Source organism: Elaeis guineensis, chromosome 4 (assembly GCF_000442705.2).
Source record: "Elaeis guineensis isolate ETL-2024a chromosome 4, EG11, whole genome shotgun sequence".
Classification (NCBI taxonomy): Eukaryota; Viridiplantae; Streptophyta; class Magnoliopsida; order Arecales; family Arecaceae; genus Elaeis; species Elaeis guineensis.
In genome coordinates, this window is record NC_025996.2 from 7,698,430 (window position 1) to 7,715,383 (window position 16,954).

The 16,954-nt window shown below is 47.3% G+C and overlaps 2 protein-coding genes across 3 annotated transcripts; both read right to left on the minus strand.

Moving 5' to 3' along the window:
• Positions 1–251: 251 nt before the first annotated feature.
• On the minus strand, positions 252–943 carry LOC140856865 (RING-H2 finger protein ATL80-like). Its single transcript, XM_073255065.1, has one exon. The coding sequence runs from the start codon at positions 916–918 to the stop codon at positions 253–255; it is 666 nt and encodes a 221-aa protein (XP_073111166.1). The 5' UTR covers positions 919–943; the 3' UTR covers position 252.
• A 2,326-nt stretch (positions 944–3,269) lies between these two features.
• LOC105044084 (pentatricopeptide repeat-containing protein At2g21090) lies at positions 3,270–8,058 on the minus strand. Of its 2 annotated transcripts, XM_010921882.4 has the most exons (3): positions 5,898–8,058; positions 3,988–4,077; positions 3,270–3,715 (listed from the first exon to the last, which is right to left on the minus strand). In XM_010921882.4, the coding sequence occupies exon 1, from the start codon at positions 7,912–7,914 to the stop codon at positions 6,115–6,117; it is 1,800 nt and encodes a 599-aa protein (XP_010920184.2). In that variant the 5' UTR covers positions 7,915–8,058; the 3' UTR covers positions 3,270–3,715; positions 3,988–4,077; positions 5,898–6,114. The 2 variants fall into 2 exon arrangements, with proteins under 2 accessions (XP_010920184.2, XP_010920183.2); XM_010921881.4 differs by lacking the exon at positions 3,988–4,077.
• Positions 8,059–16,954: the final 8,896 nt, after the last annotated feature.

The window sequence follows — 16,954 nt, forward strand, 5'->3', positions numbered from 1 at the left end:
ACGTAAAAACAAAGCATGATCTTTACTTCGCACCATGCATGTCTACAAAGTGCTTCTAAGAAATATATAAAAGCAAAGCAAAGCGAAGCTTCTATGTGGCTGAGTATTTTGGGAAGATGTTGTAGATAAATCTTCAGGCTAGTTTATTTTTTGACTTTTTTTGAATATATTCATGCTAGAACCGTGTGAATCGCCCGTCAAAATAAAAATAAAATTAAAAAAGGAAGAAAAAGGGGCAAAAATCACCATTATTCACAGAGACGAAGAAGATTCACGAGGAAGCACACGCATCTCCACATGAACCTGCAAGCCACCATCCTGACCGCCGCTCCGACTGTCGACGCCGCAGTCGATCGTCTCCGGCTCCACCTTCCGCTCGATAACACGATCCCGACAAATAGGGCAGAGCGAAGAGCTCGTGAGGAGCCACCGATCAATGCAGTCCTTGTGGAACATGTGACCGCACCGTGGCAGCACCCGCACCTCCTCCCCCGCCACGTACTCCGCGAGGCACACCGCACAGCTCTCAGCCTCCTCCGAGCTTGCGGCCGAGAAAGAAGGCAGGGAAGCGGGGAGATCGGCGTAGACGAGCACCGGAATTGCCTCGAGCTGGGCCGGAGGGATGGCGAGCACCGTGGCGTTGTTGGGAGCGTGTGCCGCGTCGAGATCGGGTTGCCGCTGGAATGGGACGCGGATGCATCGGAGGATGGTACCAAGGACGAGGTACATGGCGGCCGCCACGAAGATGGAGGCGACGGAGACGATCAGGGTCGCCTCCAGATTGTCCAGCTGGTCCACCGCTGCTGGGTCGAGAAGAAGGCGGTGATAGCGGCGGAAAGGCATTATTGGCCTTTTCCGTGCGTGTGCGCGAGGGGATGTAGGAGAACAAGTAGGGTTTTCGAAGGAAGGGAAGGGCATCACTACAAAAAGGAAGGAAAGGAAGAGCAATCATCAAGAAAAGGAAGGAAAGGAAGAGCATCGCCAAAAATAAAAGGGAGGGAAGAAGAGGGGGGGATTCTCCGGGTCCGTTTAGTCGAAGTATACGAGATAATCCCATAATTTTTTAAAATTATTTATCTAAAAAAATAATTTTTTAATATATTTGTTGGATAGAAAAAATATTTAAAAAAATACTATATCTGATTGGAGATAAATCTATATAAAAATATAATTAAATTTATAAATATATTATTTTAATATAAAATAATTTTTTAATACTAAAATAGTATTGTCATCTCCATTTAGTTCTTATATAATAACTATTATCACATAGCTCTTTGTAAAATATCATCTCCATCTTAATTTTTTTATAAAATTTTTTTTTGAATGAATTTAAAAAATATCATAATAAATTTAATGATTACATATACAGTTTTATTGAGGATATTTTTGTCAAATATGGATTACCACTACTCTAAAATTTATCAAATACCAATCTCCTATGATATTTATTTTAATTTTTTTCTTCAAAAAATAAATATGAGTCCAATTTTTTTTCATCTCTTTCTTCTATTTTGCATACCAAATATTATAATTTATGATGAAATTTATTTTTTCATACTATGTTATCCCCAACTAAGTAAATTTTTTATTTAATTATGAACAACATGAGAAATATGTGACAGGAGACTATTTTAGGTGCAGATTACGTTGTTCTTACTCGTTGGATGGAGGATGAGTGTATTTCTTGGGCTTAATTAGGGTTGGAAACGATCTAGCTGGGCTTAGATAAAGCTCAAAAATAATTTTAAAAATTATAATTCAAATCAATAATTTTTTCAATTATAACCACGATGGTTAAGCCACCGACGGGGTCAAAGATACACAACCTCTAAATATTAGAATATTAAATATTAATATGTCAAAGTATAGCCTCATCATATTCATATGCTAAGATATAGCCTTCAATAGTAGACTAGTGATTTACCAAAGCGTTGGCCCTCACAGGTAGAGTTTCAATGTACCAATGAGTAACTCTCTTGGTAAGGTATCAATATGTCAAGGTATAGCCCTGGCTAATAAGATATCGATGTGCTAATATATAGTCTCCACCATTAGTAGAGTAACCATATGCCAAGATATCACCTCCACTCGCAAAATATTAATATGTCAAGGTATAGCCCCAATTAATAATAGATACATTAAAATATAGCTCATACCGGTAGGATATTGATATACCAAGGTATAGTCCTTGCTAGCAGGATATTGATGCATCAAGTTACAAGCTCCACTAGTAGGATATCAATGTGCAAAGATATAGCCCCTACCAATGGGCTATCGATATATCAATGAATAACCCCCAACATTAGAATATTGATACATTATCAGGCTGATTGTACAAAGTTGAAATATATCAAAGATCTTTTTATAGAATAATATAACTCATATTTCAATTAAAATATGCATATTTCTTATAAGATTGATCAACGATGTACATAATTTTTCATAATAAAAATATTATCTCCAAATATCAAGTTTATTTGCTGTTAAAAAAAATTATGGTTTTGTAAAATTCATAAATCACACAAAAGGCAATTTATAATTTATTTGACGTTCAAGGTTATAATCGGATTATGCTTACATTCCCGTTCTAAGCCCGGAACGAGGCCCCAAAAAAATACAGGCTGGGCCAGGGCAGGGTGTGGCCCGAACCGGGCTGACCCAATTCCATTCCTAACTGTAGCATCATAACACAAAACAGAATCCAAGCACGTAATTAACTTAAATTGCTCAAGCATGTATGTTACGAGCAGTTTAGTACTTTGATTTTCCCCTAAGACTAGAAAACTTTTACTTCATGATTACTTATATAATGACGAGACTGACCTTAACATCGATGATATATATATAACTACAAACCAAAGGCGATCAAGAAACTAGAGGTGGTGGGGGCGGGAACAGATAGCTCCAGTTCCCTAAAATGAGATAGGGCGCAAAACCTCATCATCTCAATTGCATCCATCAATTTACCTCATCATAGTAGCTCTCTTAAATTTTAATGTTTCTTTCAAAGGAACGGTTACGAGTGAGATAGAGTAACAAACTCGTCATTTGAGAGACTTAAATTTTATTTTTTCTCTGGAGGCAAAAAAATAAAAAAAAGTTAGAAGTGAGAAGTTTGTTTTCCCAAATAGTGGCAATAAGTTCAAAAATCATATCCAAATGTCATGCCCATATCCATCTCCATCCAGAATCAAAGTTAACTGAGAAAGCAACAAGAAAAGTAATGAGAAAGCAATTTTCGCAGCCATGAGAAAAGTAATGCCCAATGAATAAATCACGCCCCGTAGCAGGACTAACTTGCAACAGTTTTCCATTTTTCTCTTTCCTTTTCTTGTGGATCAAAGACATCCCACTGCATGATGCAGCCAGTTCGATTAAACATCAGCTACTTAATGTCACAGTGCAAACCAAGACCCTGACAGACTTATGAACCATAATAAGGCCAATAAGTCATTACAAACCTTCGGATATCAAGCCACAACAAAAATTGCTAGATCTAAATCAGCATAAATCTAAATTGTACAATATCAATTAAATTAGCCAACACATAATTCTTGGTGTCACCGGAAGTACAAAATTTTACAACAAAATATGTACAGTTGTAGTGGGGAAATAATGGATTATTTTTTGAGATTTTCTCAACATCCTCTGACAGCGCAAGGATAATTAGTGATGAGTGATCTCTTGTCCGCCTCTAAGCCTTAAATTTAACCTGCAAGGAAGCGACAATTCATGATTGAGCTACTCACCGGAGGGGAAAATTGTAATTGGAAGAGCGACAGAATATTGGCGTTTAAATTTTATTGAAAAAAGAAACTGCACCAGAAGTATGCATAACGTTCTGGAACATATGATAATCAAGACCTTGATTTATTGTCTTTCTAATGGTGGATTTGTTCATTTAAATTTTGCTTTCTGGATGTTATGAAGGCTATCAGAAGATACAAGAGTATAAAAAAAAATAAAGGAGACAGAATAACAGACACTGCTTGGGCTCTTGCTTCATCAAATTCACTTGATGTGCAACTTCTACTCAGCATTGCTGGAGGAAGACAAATGGTTATCTATATCTTCCTGCGATGTGGAATATATATACATATAGCTTTAGAACTAACTATCACATCATGAATAAGTTTTAAAGCATTAGTATACATGAAAGCTGAATGGTTATCTATTCCTTCCTGTGATATGGAATATATACATGTAGCTTTAGAAGGAAATTTCATTTCATGATGAAGTTTTGAAGCATTAGTATACATGAAAGTTGCAGAGTACGTTTAGAAAAGTGAAAGACGAATTAGAATGTTCAAATATACCCACATACCATTATAAGCAATTAAAGCTACAGACCGAAAAGGGTTTCCCTAACCTATCCCCAGGTCCCTTTTGCAGGTATCCTAGCTGTTGCCATTTCATGCTAGTGCCTACTGCCAGTAAGGTCTGACAATATGTTCCAACATGGATTGCTCACATGATTATCCTTACAAGCCAGTAGCACTGCTACTCCCAACATATGATTAAGCCATGTGATAAACCATCGCAGAATATTCCATTAGATAGCTTCAATCATGAAGTATCTGGCCTTCTTTCTTCATTTATATGAAGGATTTATATATCAAAAATGCTTTAAAAAGAGTGAAGGATTTGAAGAAGTTTATATTTGGTTGAAGCTGAGTGATTTAAAATTATTTTATAGTTGTTTGAGCTGTAATCCTCTTGAGATTAGGACACTATGTATTACTTCAGCACACTTTGAAGATGAATTATTTAAGGATGAGTAAAGTTTATTAACTACTATCACTTATTGTTGGTTTCCAAGGACTTCATCCTTCATTCAATCTAACTTTCTTCTCCTCATTAATCCTCTTTTACATTATTTATTCCAATTTCTGCATGCTATCATGCACGCTTCTGAGATCACATAAGCTCAGCCATCGGGTATTAGAAACTTCTTGTGGCATGTAATTTGACAACATTTCTTTAATTCTATGACTGTGACCTTCTTGAGTTGTATTTTTCAACTATTCCGTCAGTGTCTGTGAACACTATGATGTCATGTTGTCAGTTACACAGACCGGATGACATCAGCAATTTCCACTTCAATTTCTATGATGATAACCCATATTTCCCACTAGAAATTCAATGTTTAATTACAGAAATTTGAACATTCATTCTCTTTAATCAAGAAATTATCTTGGACCAGAAGCTACGACTTTGATATCTAAATTCCTGTTTAGCTTTAATGTCTGCAGTCTAGTATAATAATGGTTGATAATTGGGATCTAGGGACAAGGCTTCTCATGGCCAGTTTGGAACCATTGACTATGATAAACTATTTTGTAGCAACTACTTTTGTGGGTGCTTCATAGGAGCATTGTTCCGTACAATTTCCTAAGACAGAATCAAACAATTTACTAATATATCATTAATTAAATCAAACAGAAAAGGTGATGTGGTTAACCATTATCTTTCTCCAGTAACTCCAGAGTCAGTTGAAAGTCGCTTAAAAAGTCCATAACAATTGATTTCTAAGGAAAACATAGATGACTATGTGGTATGCATGTTATCAAAGCTGAGTTTTGTAGAAACATGGCATGATGGGATAGACAATAATAGGCATATCAGGATGACTAAAATGAAAATTCTATGTGAAATGAAAAAAGAAATTACATGCTATAAATATTTGACATTGCAGGAGAAAAAGAAAAAGATATAAAGTGGGAAATAAAGAGTAGCAAACACATGGCAAACTATGGGAAACCGTTCTCATTTCCACTACCGATGAAATTTCACATGCATTAATACTCAGATGCAGAAACATTACAAGTAAAATATGAGCAGATAATAGATATACAACCAAAAAAGCCTATAATTTGAAGGTCAAACAATGGTACCTATTGTACAATGCTGTAGCGGCTCACTGAATCCAATAATCAGAGATTTTCTAAAGAATTTGATACAAAAAGAAATGGATTGACATCTGCAGCTGAAACTAAAAACTTTGCTCTTCACCAGCGTTCGCATGTAAATAGTGTGGGTTCCGCAAATAATGGTAAAAATCACCTCAGGTGTGTAATAGCAAAATTGAAGTGTTACTTTGCAGCTAAGCTTCTACGTTATAGAAGAATCATCATCCATCTGAGAAACTAATTGTTCCAATGCAGCATATATGTCTTCTTTCGAGGGGTGCAAGTGATCTGAGGCTCCAAAGAAGTGGACAGTATGATCAACTTCAATCCAGCTTGCAGCTCGCTCCTTCCTCACTTTTTTCTCCTGCATGATGTGCCTTACCTTCTCAACAGTTTCCCAATTCCCAACATCAGCACAGATATTTGAAAGAAGCACATATGCCGCAGAACTATGAGGCTCCAACTTGAGAAGGCGCCCTGCCACCTCCCTTCCTAACTGTAGATTTCTATGAATCCTACATGCCCCCAGCAATGCATTCCAAGCCCGACAACTTGATCTCAACGGCATCTTTCCAAGCCACTCCATCACCTCTTTGAAACATCCAGCACGGCCAAGCAAGTCCACCAGACACACATAGTGATCTTCTTCAGGCACAATGTGATGGCTTTGTGCCATGGATTTAAACAGCTGCAGCCCCTCAGCCACAAGACCCGAGTGACTGCAAGCACTGAGGAGGACCACGAAGGTATTGGCATCAGGCTTCATGAGAGCACTAATCATTTCCTCAAACATCCGAATCGCCTCCCTCCCAAGACCATGCTGCCCAACTGCTGACATCATGGTATTCCACAACACTGTGTCCCTCGTATCAGGATCGGTAAGATCAAAAACCCATCGGCCTCCCGCCAAATCCCCACATTTGGAGTACATGTCGATAAGAGAGCTGAGGACTATCGCGTTGGGATTGAAACGGGTTCGCAACAGCCGGGCATGAATCTGCTTCCCGTGCTTCAGCGAAGCGATAGCAGCGCAAGCACAAAGACTGCTACTGAAAGTGAATTGATCAGGCCTAACGCCCCAGCTCATCATTCCCCGGAACAAGTCGAGAGCTTCCAACGGATGACCATGACGTGTGTAGCCTCCAATAAGGGCAGTCCACGAGACCGGATTCCTCTCCGGCATCCCGTCGAACAGCGTACGGGCAGAGACCAAGTCGCCGCAATTGGCAAAACCGTGGACAAGCGTGGTCCAGGCAAGCACGTCTCTCGTGGGCATCTCGTCAAACAGCTTCCTTGCGTAGTCTAAGTAGCCACATTTAGCGTAGGCGTCGACGAGGGAGCTCGAGATGATGAGGTTTGACAAGAACCCAAGGAGAAAGACCTGTGCGTGGACCTGGCGGATGAGGCCCATGTCGCGGAGGCGGTTGCAGGCGATGAGGAGGCCGGAGAAGGTGTGGGGGTTGAAGCCGAGGGAGGAGTGGCGGAGCTGGGAGTAGAGGCCGACGGCATCGCGAAAGGAACCAGCGCGGGCGAGGGCGATGATCATGGTGTTCCAGGAGACGACATCGCGGTGAGGCATTCGGTCGAAGAGGCGGCGGGCGTGGCGGAGGAGGCCTACGCGGGCATAGCCGGCCAGCATGGCATTGAAGGAAAAGAGGTTAGGGTGAGGCATGCGGGCGAAGAGGCGGCGGGCGTCGGAAGGGCGGCCGCGGAGGAAGTGGAAGGCAAGGAGATGGTTGGAGAGTGGGGTGTACCAGGGGTAGGAGCGCTTAAAGCCGGAGAGGCGGAGGAAGAGGTGCACGCGGCGGGCTAGGGGGAGGGAGCCGGACCGGAGGCATTGACTGAGGAGCAGGGCGAGGGTGGGTAGATCTGGGCGGAGGCCGCGGCAGGCGAGGAGGGGGAGGGCGTCGACGGCGAGGTCGACGCGGCCGAGGGAAAGGTGGTGGTGGAGGGAGAGGAGGAGGCAGGAGGGGCGGCTGGATTTGTTGTCGGGGTGGGGCATCGGAAGTTGGAGGAGGAGGGGAGGAGATGGTGGTCGGGGGACGACGCCGCCGCCGCCGCCGCCTTCATTCGGATATCATCGGAAGGACTGGGCCCAGTGATCTGAGTCGGATTGTGGGAGGAATCGGGGCGGTTGCGCTCGCCAAAAATGTTACCGAAAAGATTTTGATTATTAATTTTTTAATATATATATATATATATATATATATATATATATATATAATTTTTAAATATAAAACATAACTCTATTTTCGACTTAAAAACAACCTTGATTTTTATGTAAACATAGCTCCTAATTTCAAACATAAATTAAAAATAATTCTTTTTTTTGACTGAAATTATTTTTATACTATTATATTTTTATATAATAAAATAATATTTTTTATAATAAAATAATATTATATTATATTAGTACAGTATTTCTTTACAATAATATAATATTACTTTATTATATTATATTAATACAGTATTTTTTTATAATAAGACAGTATTATAATATGTTGGGTACAAAATATCCACGGCCGAAGTTCTCAACAGGATTAGCCCTTGCGAGCTCCGCCCGGACTCCTACGGGAGCCGGGCTTCGTCTTTGACTTTAATTGCAGGAAGACTCCGCCCGGACTTCGTCCTCGACTCCAACGGCCGCAGACAGACTTCGTCCGGACTCCTACGGGAGCCGGACTCCGCCGACAACTTCAACCGCGGGTAGACTCTGTCCGGCTCCCGTCGGGTAGACTCTGCCCGGACTCCTACGGGAGCCGGGCTCCGTCACCAACTTCAACTGCCGGTAAGATCCGTCCTGACTCCCACGGGAGCCGGACTTCGCACCTAACTTCAATTGCAGGAGGACTCAGCTCGGACCCCTACAGGAGCCGGGCTACGTCGCCAACTTCAACTGAAGAAGGACTCCGCCCGAACTCCCACGGGAGATGGGCTCTGTCCACAGCTCCAACCTCTAGGGGGACTTCGCCCGGACTCCTACGGGAGCCGGGCTTCATCGTCAACATCAACTGCCGGTAAGCCTTGCCCGGACTCCTACGGGAGCCGGACTTCTCCTTTAACTTTAATTGCAGGAAGACTTTGCCCGGACTCCTACGGGAGCCGAGCTTCATTCTCGACTTCAACGGCTGCAGACAGACTTCGTCCGGGCTCCTACGGGAGCCGGACTCCGCCGACAACTTCAACTGCAAGTAGACTCCGCCCGAACTCCTACGGGAGCCGGGCTCCGTCCTCAACATCAACTGCTGGTAAGCCTTGTCCGGACTCCTACGGGAGCCGAACTTCACCTTTAACTTTAATTGCAGGAAGACTCCGGGAGCCGGACTCCGCCGACAACTTCAACTGCAAGTAGACTCCACCCGAACTCCTACGGGAGCCGGGCTCCGTCCTCAACATCAACTGCTGGTAAGCCTTGTCCGGACTCCTACGGGAGCCGAACTTCGCCTTTAACTTTAATTGCAGGAAGACTACGCCCGGACTCCTACGGGAGCCGGGCTTCATCCTCGACTCCAACGGCCGCAGACAGACTTCGTCCGGACTCCTACGGGAGCCGGACTCCGCCCACGACTTCAACTGCAAGTAGACTTCGTCCGGACTCCTACGGAAGCCAAACTCCGTCTTCTATTCCGACTGTGGAAAGACCTCGCCCAAACTCCTACGGATACCGGACCTCACTACCGACTCCAACCGAACTTCGGCCGACAAGTCTGGACCCCCTGGCAGGCCACTGTAACGGACAACACTGCTCCACTCCCTGCGGCGGGCCCTACGCAGCTCCATTACTCCCTGACAGGCCGTATTAACGGCCACGATTCTGCCCCACTCCCCGTGGCGGATCCTGTGCGATTCCACCACTCCATGACGAGTCACGACAGCGGACGCCGCTCCACTCCCCGTAACTGATTCCACGTGGCGAGCCACGGCGATAGCCACGATCCCACTCCATTACCCTCCGCAATAAATTCCTCCTGGCTCTGGACGGCCCACGACCAGACGGTTACGGGCGTCGCTATCAATTTGTTGCCCCCTCCGTCTATAAAAGGGGGACCCCAGATACGTTTTTCTATAAGCTCTCATCTTTCATCTAAAAACTCTGCTAAATTCTCCGTTCGAGCACTCCATTCTTGTTGAGGCAGAGAACTGACTTGAGCGTCGGAGGGTCTTGCCGGAGCAACCCCACCTCCGGTTTAGACTTCCTTTGCAGGTCCCGGCGGCGACCGCGACTCCCTCGACTCCAGCTTCTCCGGCGCAAGCGAATTTTTGCACCAACAGGATTGGCGCTAGAGGAAGGGTCTGTGTCTTCGCAATACCCTTGTTCTTAAAGGAGCGCTCAACGGATCCACCTTCGGTCATCTTATCCAGCACCCACTCCTCCTTTCCTCATCTGATGCCTTCTCGCGAGGCATTCGCGCAACTACCTCCGGCTATGGTCGCCGACAAGGAGTGGCCGGACGATCGGCCTCTATCGGATTTCATCAACACCATTTCGGGGGGATCCCGGCGGGAGGCAACCAACATACCGGCTGTATCCCCAAGCGGCAAAAGGTTGAAAAGCCCATAACCTTTACCGAAGAAGACACCCAGGGAGTCCAATTCCCTCATAACGACGCAGTCGTAGTTTTCTTGAATATAGCAAATTACGACGTCCATCGCATTCTTATCGACAATGGAAGTTCGGCCGACATCTTGTTCTACGACGCCTTTTCAAGAATGTCCGCTCTTGGCGGTCATCTGAGGTCGATTTGCTCCCCCCTGGTAGGGTTTACCGGTGATGCCGTTCCGACGGAAGGAATGATAGCTTTGACTGTGGCCGCGGGTCAATATTCAAAGCAATCCAGGGCTCTGGTGAATTTCTTGGTGGTGAAGGCGCCATCTACCTACAATGCAATCCTTGGCCGACCCGGCCTCAATGCTCTCCGAGCTGTCGTTTCGACCTACCATTTGAAGTTGAAGTTCCCCACCAACCAGGGGATCGGAGAGGTCCGGGGAGACCAAGCCCTAGCCAGACACTGCTACAGCATCGCCTTGCAAAGAAGCGATCAGACTGACCCCTGTCCCATCGATGGACTAGATGCTCGCGATGACCTCATCGAAGAAAGGGGCGGCCCAATCGAAGATCTGGTACCAATCCCTTTGAATGATGGGAACGCGGAGCATGTGGCGCTAATTGGCTCCAACCTGGGGGAGGAAGTGCGGACGCGTCTTATTGATTTTCTACGAAGGAATGCGGACGTTTTCGCTTGGGTTCCAGCAGACATGCCGGGGATTGACACAGAAGTCATGGAGCATCATCTGGCCGTCGATCCAAAGCATCGACCGACGAAAGAAAAAATCCGGAGTCATGCCCCAGAGAGGCAGAAGGCGATAGCCGAAGAAGTGGATAAGCTCCTCAAGGCCGGATTCGTTAAGGAAGTCAATTATCCTGATTGGATTTCCAATGTTGTTCTGGTCAAAAAAGCAAACGGCAAGTGGAGGATGTGCATAGACTTCAAAAAGCTGAATAAGACTTGTCCAAAGAACAGCTACCCCCTTCCCAGAATCGACCAACTGGTGGACGCGACCTCAGGCCATGAGCTCCTCACCTTTATGGATGCGTTCTCCGGCTATAATCAAATTAGAATGGCGTCGGAAGATGAAGAAAAGACAGCTTTCATCACTAATCGTGGCCTTTACTGTTACAGGGTCATGCCTTTCGGCCTCAAGAATGCGGGCGCAACCTACCAACGGTTGGTGAACAAAATCTTCAAAGAGCAGATTTCATAGTAGAGTGCACCATCCCAGAGGAGGCTGAACTTGAACAAAGCAAAGGTGACGACCTGAAGTCCCAACCGAACTCCCCCAACGAAGAGGCTAATCCCTCCGATCGCTTTTGGACCCTCTATGTGGACGGATCTTCCAACATGTCGGGGGCAGGTGCAGGCCTGATTTTGGTCAGTCCACAGGGGGTCATCGTGGAGTACGCCCTGCGTTTCGAGTTTCCCGCAACAAACAATGGAGCGAAATATGAAGCTCTGATCGCAGGACTAAGGATCGCCAAAAAACTGGGAATAGGTCAACTCCAGGTACACAGTGACTCTCAACTGGTGGTGGGGCAAGTCAGCGGGAGTTATGAAGCGCGGGAAGACAGTATGGCCAAATATCTTGAGAAAGTAAAGGAGCTTACCCCCGCCTTTAGCAGCTTTGACATTAGGCAGATTCCAAGGTTGGAAAATATCAGAGACGACCTTCTCACCAAGCTGGCAACGTTGGCTCCGTCCGGGTTGCCCAAAGGCGTTCTTTTTGAAGTTCTGAAGCATCCGAGTACAGAAGAATCGCGGCCCGTAATGGAGATCGACCACGAGCCCAGCTGGGTCGACCCGCTGATAACCTATCTCAGAGATGGAGTTCTCCCCCAGGATGCGAAGGAGGCTAGGAAGCTCCGAAATCAAGCCTCCCGGTACATCCTTTATGAGGGCAAATTGTACAAAAGATCATACTCTTTACCCCTCTTAAAATGTCTCCGACCCTCGGAAGCTGACTACGCCTTGTGGGAAGTACACGAAGGAATTTGCGAAAACCATTTGGGAGCTAGATCTTTATCCCACAAGTTGCTTCGCTAAGGATATTACTGGCCAACGATGCATCATGATTCGATTGAATATGTCAAAAAGTGTGATCGATGCCAGAGATACGCCAACGTCCAGAGACAGCCCGCCATCGAGCTCACACCCTTGAGCACCCCATGGCCTTTTGCACAATGGGGGATGGATATCCTTGGCCCCTTTCCCATGGCGTCTGGACAAAGGAAGTTCCTCCTTGTAGCGATCGACTACTTCACCAAATGGGTTGAAGCCGAACCACTAGCGAAAATCACAGAAGCGAAAGTGCAAGATTTCGTCTGGAAATCGATCGTGTGCAGGTTCGGTTTGCCTAGAACCCTAATCACTGATAATGGACGGCAATTCGCGGGAGCAAAATTCGCCGAATTCTGTGAAGATCTAAACATCTCCCACAACTTCATATCAGTAGCCCATCCCCAGGCGAACGGCGAAGCTGAGGTGACTAACAGAACCCTTTTGCAGGAGATTAAGACAAGGCTTGAAAAAGCAAAGGGAACTTGGGTGGACGAGCTTTATCATGTGCTATGGGCGTATCGAACTACCCAGAGGTTACCTACGGGGGAGACCCCCTTTGCTTTAGCCTTCGGTACGGAAGCCGTCATCCCAATCGAGCTTAAACTCCCGTCGGCATGAGTCGTGGCATTCGACGAACATCAAAATTCACAAAGTCTTAGAGCCAACCTCGACCTGCTGGAAGAAAGACGGGAGATCGCTCAGGTTCGAATGGCAGCCTACAGACAGAAAGTTGCTCGATATTACAACGCCCGGGTCAAGAACAAAATCTTTAAAGCAGGAGATCTAGTGCTTCGACAAGCTGCTATCTCGCAACCTCAGGACCGGAGGAAACTCGCCCCAAACTGGGAAGGACCGTATGAAGTCAAAGAAGTAGTCTGGCCAGGAACTTATTATCTTAAGGAACTCGGAGGAGCCGACCTCCCGCGACCGTGGAACTCGAAAAACTTACGGGTGTACTACCAATAACTTCATTTTAATTGAAAGTTGCATACCTGTATGTCTTTGAACAATTCGCACAAACTGTGTCAGAAGCGAAAGGGAAACGTCGTCCCGATAAGGTCGAAGGCCCGATTCCATTTAGACCGGATGGGGGGAGAGGCCCTACAACGCCCATATGAGCCCCCACAGCCCTGTTAGGGACAGGAGGAGAACCTCGCCCTAACTTGAGCAAGGTCGAAGGTCCGGTTCCATTTAGACCGGATGGGGGGAGAGGCCCTACAACGCCCATATGTGCCCCCACAGCCCTGTTAGGGACAGGAGGAGAACCTCGCCCTAACTTGAGCAAAGTCGAAGGCCCAGTTTCATTTAGACCGGATGGGGGGAGAGGCCCTACAACGCCCATATGAGCCCCCACAGTCCTGTTAGGGACAGGAGGAGAACCTCGCCCTAACTTGAGCAAAGTCGAAGGCCCAGTTCTATTTAGACCGGATGGGGGGAGAGACCCTACAACGCCCATATGAGCCCCCACAGCCCTATTAGGGACAGGAGGAGAACCTCGCCCTAACTTGAATAAGATCGAAGGCCCGGTTCCATTTAGACCGGATGGGGATAGTGTTGGGTATAAAATACCCTCAGTCGAAGTTCTCAGCAAGAAGCCAACTCCGCCCGGACTCCTATGGGAGTCGGGCTCCGTCGCCGACATCGACTACAGGACAACTCTGCCCTGACTCCTACGGGAGCCGGGCTCCGTCGCCAACCTCAACTGCTGGTAAGCCCTGTCCGGACTCCTACGGGAGCCGGACTTCGTCTTTGACTTTAATTGCAGGAAGACTCCGCCCGGACTCCTACGGGAGCTGGGCTTCATCCTCGACTCCAATGGCTACAGACAGACTTCGTCCGGACTCCTACGGGAGCCGGACTCCGCCGACAACTTCAACTGCAAGTAGACTCCGCCCGGACTCCTACGGGAGCCGGGCTCCGCCCGTGACTCCAATCACAGGAGGGTTCCGTCCGGACTCCCACGGGAGCCGAACTTCGCCTTGACTTCAACGGAGAAAAACTCCGAGCGAAAAGGAAAAAGGAAGGCAACGGACTATGACAGCTACGATTGGAAAACGGACAGCGGTCGAGGTACAGAAAACTCTGTCACCGCAAGGACTGGCGCTCCCATCGGGAGTCCCAGCTTTTGAGAAAGTTTTCAACACAAAACAGGACAACTTACTTAGGGTGATAGAAGCTCGGATCCCCGAACTTAAGCCCTAGGAGGGACCCCAGGCCCGAATGGCCCCAAGCGAGCCTACAACCATTGATGGGAAAATGACAACTGGGTATCTTCGAACGGCATAAAAGTCGAAAAGGAGCTCGGTAAATAACAATCCAACACGAATAAAAGAGATCGTCGACGACCTTGGGACGACGTGAAAAAGAAAAGAAGAAAAGGAGGAAGAGAGAAGAAAGAAGAATAAAGAAGTTCGACAGACGACTATTCGATGTAAGATGCAGACGAGGTAACAAAATCTCCTTTTCATTTTTCAACTGACAGGATGTACGTTACAAGACCCGGTGGGCCAGGAAAAAAAATATATACATCATTGCAAGTCTCGCAAACACGGTTTGGAAAGGATGCACCGGAGGCCGCTTCAAGCTGCAAACTTCTCTTCCCATTTCTGTCCTTCCCAGCCGCATCGTCCAGTACATGTGACGGGCTCATCGGCTTTCGCCCCGCCTTATTTCGCTCCACCTCCGAAGTCCCAACCTCAGGGGAAAAAGGATGGGATAGATTTTCGGGAGCGGTAAGGGCAACGGCAGCGGCGACGAAGACCTGTTTCAAGAAGAACCGGAGTCACCCTGGGGGCAACGGTGGCGCCAGAGATATGCGTCATCACCGAATACTCCGTGGTAGCCACCGTCCAAAATGCTCCGGCAAGGTCGGCATGCGCTACTTCCACCGTCCCCGCAATAAGTTTTACTGCCCCACCGTCGACGTCGATCGCTTCTGGTCCCTCGACCCCGACGGCATCAAGGATCCCGCCACAGCTTGTGACGACAGCTCTGCCCTCTTGACCGGTATCACCCCATCTTGCTACTCCAAAATTCTCGGGCAGAATACCTTTATCGGCGGCCCCCGTTATTAAACCCCTATTATTGAAGGAATTCTTCCTTGGACTCCCTTTGAAACGACGGGGATCCTCAGCGGCCACTTGATGACCGGGGAACTCACCGACCGCTGTTCTCCTCCTCGCCTTCCTCCAAGCCCTATACATCCCTTCGAGGATGGCCTCCGGAGTGGAGGGCATGACGTAGGAACCCCTTAGAGAAGAATCGAGGGGCTGAAGACGGCAAGGGCTGGTGCGGAGGAAGTGGCTGAGTAGTTAGGCTCTCAGACGAAAGAAAGGTACCGTCCTTTCGGCAGGATGAAGCCCCGAAGGAAGAGTAGGGGGTTTAAATAGCCAACGGATCTTAGCGCAGTTATGGCGGTGGGTGTCCCTAAGCCAACTGGTGCATGCCACGTGTCCCACTCGCCGCTATCGAGGATTGACTGTTCGCAAATTTCTGTAGCGCAACGCTTGGGATCACGTTTCGGCGGGAGTTTCGAAAACACTCTTCAGGTCGCCTTAACCAGAAAAAGGGCTCTGACGTGCGCACATTAAATGCCGGCATATCCAAGGGTGGTTACGCGCAGGATTTGAGGGGAGAACTTCGGCCATGCCCATCTCTCTGTACTTCCTTCATTCGAAATTCAAACTCGGAAGTAGAGGGACTAGTGTTGGGTACAAAATACCCACGGCCGAAGTTCTCAACAGGATTAGCCCTTGCGAGCTCCGCCCGGACTCCTACGGGAGTCGGGCTTCGTCTTTGACTTTAATTGCAGGAAGACTCCGCCCGGACTCCTACGGGAGCCGGGCTTCATCCTCGACTCCAACGACCGCAGACAGACTTCGTCCGGACTCCTACGGGAACCGGACTCCGCCGACAACTTCAACCGCGGGTAGACTCCGCCCGGACTCCTACGGGAGCTGGGCTCCGTCACCAATTTCAACTACCGGTAAGATCTGTCCTGACTCCAACGGGAGCCGGACTTCGCACCTAACTTCAATTGCAGGAGGACTCAGCCCAGACCCCTACAGGAGCCGGGCTACGTCGTCAACTTCAACTGAAGAAGGACTCCGCCCGAACTCCCACGGGAGATGGGCTCTGTCCATAGCTCCAACCTCTAGGGGGACTTCGCCCGGACTCCTACGGGAGCCGGGCTTCGTCGTCAACATCAACTGCCGGTAAGCCTTGCCCGGACTCCTACGGGAGCCGGACTTCTCCTTTAACTTTAATTGCAGGAAGACTCCGCCCGGACTCCTACGGGAGCCGAGCTTCATTCTCGACTTCAACGGCTGCAGACAGACTTCGTCCGGGCTCCTACGGGAGCCAGACTCCGCCGACAACTTCAACTGCAAGTAGACTCCGCCCGAACTCCTACGGGAGCCGGGCTCCGTC